Source organism: Vigna angularis, chromosome 2 (assembly GCF_016808095.1).
Source record: "Vigna angularis cultivar LongXiaoDou No.4 chromosome 2, ASM1680809v1, whole genome shotgun sequence".
Taxonomy (NCBI): domain Eukaryota; kingdom Viridiplantae; phylum Streptophyta; class Magnoliopsida; order Fabales; family Fabaceae; genus Vigna; species Vigna angularis.
The window spans coordinates 35,742,527-35,748,999 of record NC_068971.1 but is presented as its reverse complement, the minus strand read 5'-3'; the positions used below and the strand labels follow the sequence as shown (position 1 = coordinate 35,748,999).

The 6,473-nt window shown below is 38.0% G+C and overlaps 1 protein-coding gene across 1 annotated transcript; it reads right to left on the bottom strand.

Annotated features, from left to right (window-relative positions):
• Window positions 1-542: 542 nt before the first annotated feature.
• Window positions 543-5,991, bottom strand: LOC108329288 (uncharacterized). Its single transcript, XM_017563433.2, has 2 exons — window positions 5,615-5,991; window positions 543-3,162 (listed from the first exon to the last, which is right to left on the bottom strand). Exons 1-2 carry the CDS (start codon window positions 5,619-5,621, stop codon window positions 1,079-1,081), a joined length of 2,091 nt encoding a protein of 696 aa, XP_017418922.1. The 5' UTR covers window positions 5,622-5,991; the 3' UTR covers window positions 543-1,078.
• Between the last annotated feature and the right edge of the window lie 482 nt (window positions 5,992-6,473).

Genomic DNA, 6,473 nt, shown 5'->3' with positions numbered 1-6,473 from the left:
ATCCTTTTTCATTTAGTTTATAAAATATATATAACTAGCAAGTTAGATACTGATAGCCAAAGCCCAAGCAACTAATTGAAATTATGGAACACACGATCATCACACAGAAAGCTCTAATGTTTTCATGATTTTAAATAACACAAGTGATTTTTATTCAAAGTCAAATTCCTATTCTTACATACACGAAGAAAAATAGAAACAAAGGTGTTAGTTTGTATGTTATTAATAAGGTGTCAGTTAACTTCTCACAATGTAAACAACACTGAATTTCACCTACCAGACCTGAGGCATGAAACTTTAGCTGCCGTAAAGGAATTTCATACGAACACCGAATGAAAATGGATGTAAGGTAGCGCATCTGATATATAAATAGTTGTTTCTTTCTCCAAGGTTCTACGATGATGTTCTCAGTCTATCCCACAACAAATGGACAGTTTAGATGGTGATAGAAACAACTACAACATCCCTTTTCCTCATGAAGTTGAAGGCTTAAAGCACATATATGGGAAATGGAAACAAATTAGAGACAGAAAATCAAAAGTGAAAAAGAAACCCAATGAACACAAGAAAAACAACACATTTACAGAATAGGTTTACATGTCATGTGCAGTTTGTACCGTTCAGAATGGCCAGGAGCCAAGCAACTGCACAAACACCAAGCATTCTAAAAAGACCTTTTTATCTTTACAAACGAATGATGTTATCAATACAGATTGATTACTTCGATTAGAAACTCATCACCAGAAAAATGAAATGGAAAGAAAGCTGTTAAAGTCATGTTTTGGCACCTCAAAATGAAGGAATGATTATTCTTCGTAAACCCAAAGATGGCACCAATCAAGTCTCAAGATTTATGGAGGATACAGCAGACCGACATGAGCAATCATGACATGCTCATTTCATGGAATGCACTAACCATTCCTCAAATAAATCGTTCTTGGTATATAAATGCATGAGCACCAGAGATCAAACCAATGACTTCCATGTTTTATTTACCACCCAAAAGTCCAAGCATTGCAATGAGAAACACGTTAAGACGAAGGCTTTCCATTTCGGACATTGGACCCAGTTTGAAAGCCTAGCCTGTTGCATCAATTTCCTTTCCATGATCATCTTCATGAATATTTCGCCTCAACCTTCTCAGCCATATTTCATAATCCATAGGATAAGGTGTCCCACATAGACTATCAACATAATCAGCAAAAGCTTTCAGCACTGTGGAAATATCACCCAGCTTCTGCTGAATTAATCTCCTTGACCAAGATGTCTCCCTCCATAGTAGAGCTCCCTCTACGGAATCTAGATCTGGGAAAACTCCACCACATGAATAATAAAGCATATAAACTAGGCTTTCAGCATCTGAAGCAGAGCATAGCTTTCCTTCTTGAAGTGCATAAGTAGATGAGAAATGAAGGTTCATAGCCGGACGATCTCTATCTTCAAGAATGGCATGACCCCATCCAATAAGAACAAAATAAGGGTGCCTCACGCCAGACTTTACACATATCACATTCTCCGGCCTGATGTCTCCATGCCGAATTCCAGCAGAAGCAACAGCTGAAAGCGCTGATAAGCAATCGTGGCAACATCTGATAGCTTCCTCTGAACCAAATTGACCATTGCGTACCATTTCAGCTACTGTCTCACCAACTGGACTGGTTACAAGAACAGGGGTCCCACACCACGGGTGGTCACAATTTCCACCAGAACTGGGTCGGCGACAATGACCTGGGTGTATGATCCTACCAGAGGCACTCAATTGAGGCAGATATTTGCTTGAAAGACCTTTCTGCTTCATTATTGTCAATACTTTGGTCTGCCTCTGAACTTGATACCATAGATTCATATCTTCCCATGCTGGTTCCAGCTGGGACGGATGAGAGCCCACATATAGGAACAGATTTTTTCCTTGGTCTTCAACATGGGATGCAATGAAGTATGTCAATTCACCAGTGTTGATTACCTCCTTAATCTGATAACCCTTTTGCCAATCTGAATCCTCCAGCCATAATATGGTTCCTTCTGATATCATAGGCTCCTTGGAATCAACTTTAACTAAATCATCCTCAACTTCAACAATTTCAGGGGAAACACTACGTTGTTGGTATCGATATACACCATTTCCATTTACGCTGCTATCTCCTAACTGCCTCTCAACTCTTCTTGTTTGGAGACGTGAACTATGATCAGCAGCTAAATCCTCAACAGAGTGCTTGGGCATTCCGGCAAATTGCATTATACAGTGGAAGGTTGCAAATAGTACCTGTAGCGCACCAATATCTCCCCAATTTGCATTTCCAAGTTTGTTCCAGATCCTATCAATTGGGGAAACAGAAATTCTAGAATGATTTTTTACCCATTCAGCAGCACATTCATAAACATTATTCAGGTCAAATTTGAGCTTATTTACATCTCCTTCAACCTTTACAACTCCCCCATATTGAGAATCAACTAGAAGAACAAACACTGTGCATGGATCTGGAAAGAAGCTCAGTCTACTTACACTCCTTGCCAATAGCATTCGAAGAGCATAAAATAGAGCTTCTCCAAGAACTGATGGAGAAGGCTGACGATCACTGCCAACAGCATGGCCTCCAATATCAGGCCTTAGAAGTGCCAATTCAAGGACATGATCCCATTTTCCATGAGGATGTCGAGAATTATTGAGCAATATACCAGTACCACAAAGACCTCCAAGCCTTCCATTGGCAATAGCCTGTTCAGCCTGATAAAACTTCATGTTGGAATTATACAGACAAGCCACAGAAAAAGGCATGGGCTCATCTTGACTCCAAAATGCCTCCCACAAGCCTTTTATACCTGCATGTAAAAAATCTTCAATGGCGAGATAAGCTGTTGCTTCTAAAGCATCGGATGTAGAAGCGTGAACAGCATTGGGCATGCGTGTCAGCTGCTGAAATGAAATCCCTTCCAATGCATAATCAAATTTTTGAAGTTCAATCAACTCAAATGGAACATCAAATGCCTGCTGTTTCAATGCACAGTCTTCTGTTACAGATCCAAACCAATCTACAAGTTTTGCAGTCAAGCTGTCACTATCAACAAACTTATAGAAGAACTGCTGATTCCGAGGCCTACCCCCAGATGATACACTGGATCTCTTTGTCCCAGACCCTACTGATTCCTGGTCTGGGGATCTACCTGTAACAAATATCTAAGTTCATTAATATTACAATAACTATTGTTCTCTTTTACATAAGGATGGCAAAATCATGCATTCATTAGTTGAAGTTCAAAAGTCAGCAATAATTCTCACATGATTTAAAAATTCCGAGATAAAAAGTAATGCATAGACTGACAGATTGACAGTCGAAATTCAACATATAAAACTGAAAAATATGGCATATTCACTTATGACTAGATGTGGAAGCTCACAACCACCGTATTATTTATTGAGGTGAGATCAAAGTGATCAAGCATGACCCATCCTTCCTTGAGAGATTCCTTCAGGAGGATTTCATTTTAATAGCTCAAAATCACTCTTGACGAAAACAGTTTGAGAGTTTTTTTTCCGGTAGGGGTGTAGTTTAAAACAATGCTACTTAGTTTTTGACAGGTCGGTTGACAAATAATACCCCTTTTATTGTACGGTCAGTTTTAACATATCAGTTTATCTAATATGAATTTCCTAAGTAAGAGGTTAAACCGTGATGCTGTTCCACTCTGGCCGAAATACAATTACCTAAACCGCACAATAATAAGGAAGTTTCATAGCCTTTATTTTTAGTCCAATTAATGCATCCAATATCAAGGTCCTAGCTTTACTAACAGTTATCTCCAGTTTCTTCCCCACCTAAGGTTGATCCATCATATGTTGCACAGGGTACACATCAGAGGACCATATTTTTGCTGTCTATACTTTCAAAAGCTCTCACCACTTCACATGGTCTACAAGCCCAAGTAACAGAACATAATAAAATCAGGACCAGTCTTCCCAAAACAATCATTTTTTCTAGCTTAAGAAAATCACATTTCATTACAGCTAGACACCCGTACTCAAGCACCTATAAGCAGTGCAAACATATTTTAGGTTGTCCTCTTAACTACTGGATCCAAGATACAAGGCTGCAATTTGTTGGTCCCAAAGTATATGCTTTCTTTCACATTAATGTCAAAAGGGAGATCTCAAATTCTCCTTCAACCTTGCTTACAGTTCAGAATCACAGGTAAACATGGTGTTCTTACATTCGGTGTAGCCAAATCTCTGCTAATGCTTAAGCCACTTCCGTAAAGATAAAGACAAGGAGAAATGGGATAATTGTTGAAGATCTACTTATCTAGAAACATTCTTTCAAAAAGTAAAAATGTCATTCTATCACTCCATTATTAATTAAGAATAAAAAACTACCATCCCAACTACCGCTTATAATAAAAGATAAGCATGAGTGAAGGTGTTGCATCTAAATCTATAACCATGTAACCACATATAAATGGTCAAGATTAAAAAAATGTACATTGACTTTTTTAAGTGGTCATGTGACAAGAAACTATTTTTTAATCAAGAATATCAGTGCTTGGTCTAAACTTATAGCCCTCATTTCCCACAATAAACAGAAATCCTCACTACATATAAGGTCCTCCTCACCATTAAAGTTTTCACATCGCTCTATCTAGCTCAGTTCCTGTGCACTGAGACACGAAAATTGATTCACAGGCTTAATACAGCAAAATTCACAGCATTAACCAGTTTTGTACCCTGTTTACCTAATTCTTCAGTCTCAAGAAAAACAAATTACTCCATTTATCCATTTCACTGCCGGTTCTATCTCAAACAAGCACATCAAGGCAGGCACATGCTTGCACACATCTCACAATCTGTAACTATTACATCCTTGTCAAGGAAAAAAAGCCATTCATTAGCAAATTCAAGCCATATATCAGCTGGATGTCTTAGAGGCCAAAAAAAGAAGAAAAAAAAACAAATGTGTTGATCTACTAAATCACTACAACTAAAACCCTACTATACATAGACGAAGTAAAATTGAAGTTTTAAGTTAGACCACCAATGACCGCAACTTGGACTTCCCCAAAAGCCTAATGCATCAGCATAAGCTCAAAGTCTACAGGCCTTTTTAGATGCGACCATTCATATCGAGTTACTGAAGAAGAAATGAGCCATGTTCACAAAGTTTAAGCCTTTGAGAAGAACAACCCAACGTCACCATTGCTACAACTGCCGCAAACTAACAGAATCACCCAAATCCAACAAAACTCACAGAGAGAAGCACAATCGCAACCCCCCAACTCCAAATTCCTAAACTTCCCCTTTCGCAGAGTTGAATTGCATCGCCAATTTCTCAAATTTAAGAATTCCCACACGCCCACAGAAGTTTCTATTCGAATAATTAACTCATGCAATGAGACCACAGACACAATTCAAACACCCCCAGCCACCCACACCCACACAAACCCCAAAAGAAAAACATAATAAAAGAAAAACGAACAGAAAATAATGTGGAGTGAGCAGAGTCAGTCTCAGCAAAGAGCAAATGAATTGGAGTCAAAGTAGAGTCAAATGAGAGAAAATTTAGGGTTCAGAAAAACAAAAAGGAAGTAAAGAAGAAGAAGAAGAAGGAACGGTGTTGAACTTTACCTTGCATTTTTTTTCAGTGTTATAACTGTGTACAACAAAGCTTTCAGATCTTCGCCCCTCTCTCTCTCTCTCTCTTTTCTCTCTAATTATATATATAACTTTAAAAATTTTCTCTTTGGGTTATGATGAGGAGCGTGGCTTAGCAGAGGAAGATGCAGATCGAACCGTGTTGGTGGCTGATCCAGCAGGTCGTTGAATTGGTGATCCTGGTGCTGCTTTTCACTTGAATTTGGGGAACCATGGCAAAAACACAAACTATGCTAATGTTTTGCTTTTGTTTTTGTCATTTTATTATTTGAGCTTTTCACTTTTTCAGTTCGTTCATGCGTGTGTTTCTTTTGTGCTGTGTGAACTGTACAATATACACAACACGGGCATCACCCATTGGTGGTTGCTTCTTATTTCATCATCATCATCACCATGAAAAATAATAATAACAATAGTAATTTATTAAAATACAAATAAATGCGTGTAATTAATAAATAATGATTATTAATTATCATTCCCTTTGTTGATAAACTATTCCCTTCGCTCTATGTTTTTTAATTGAGGTCATAGGTGTTAGGGTCGAAAGACTCATGTTTTTCTTTTCTTTGTCTGGGGCGTTACTTTAATAAAATGGGAATTAGTTTGTTTGGTGAAGGGAATGATGAAAGAGACGTTTTGTTTTTTGTTGTGAATTTTGGGGATTAATTTTAGGTTTAGGGTTCCAAAGGGTGAAAGAGAAGGGTTGCTTTCTGGTGAAAGAATTGGACCCCTAAGTTAAAAAAAAAAAGAAAAAAAAAAGAAGTGGCCGGCCATGGGAAAGAAAAGAGATAGCTCTGAATTGTGATTTGTTTTGGTATATACTATGTAGGTA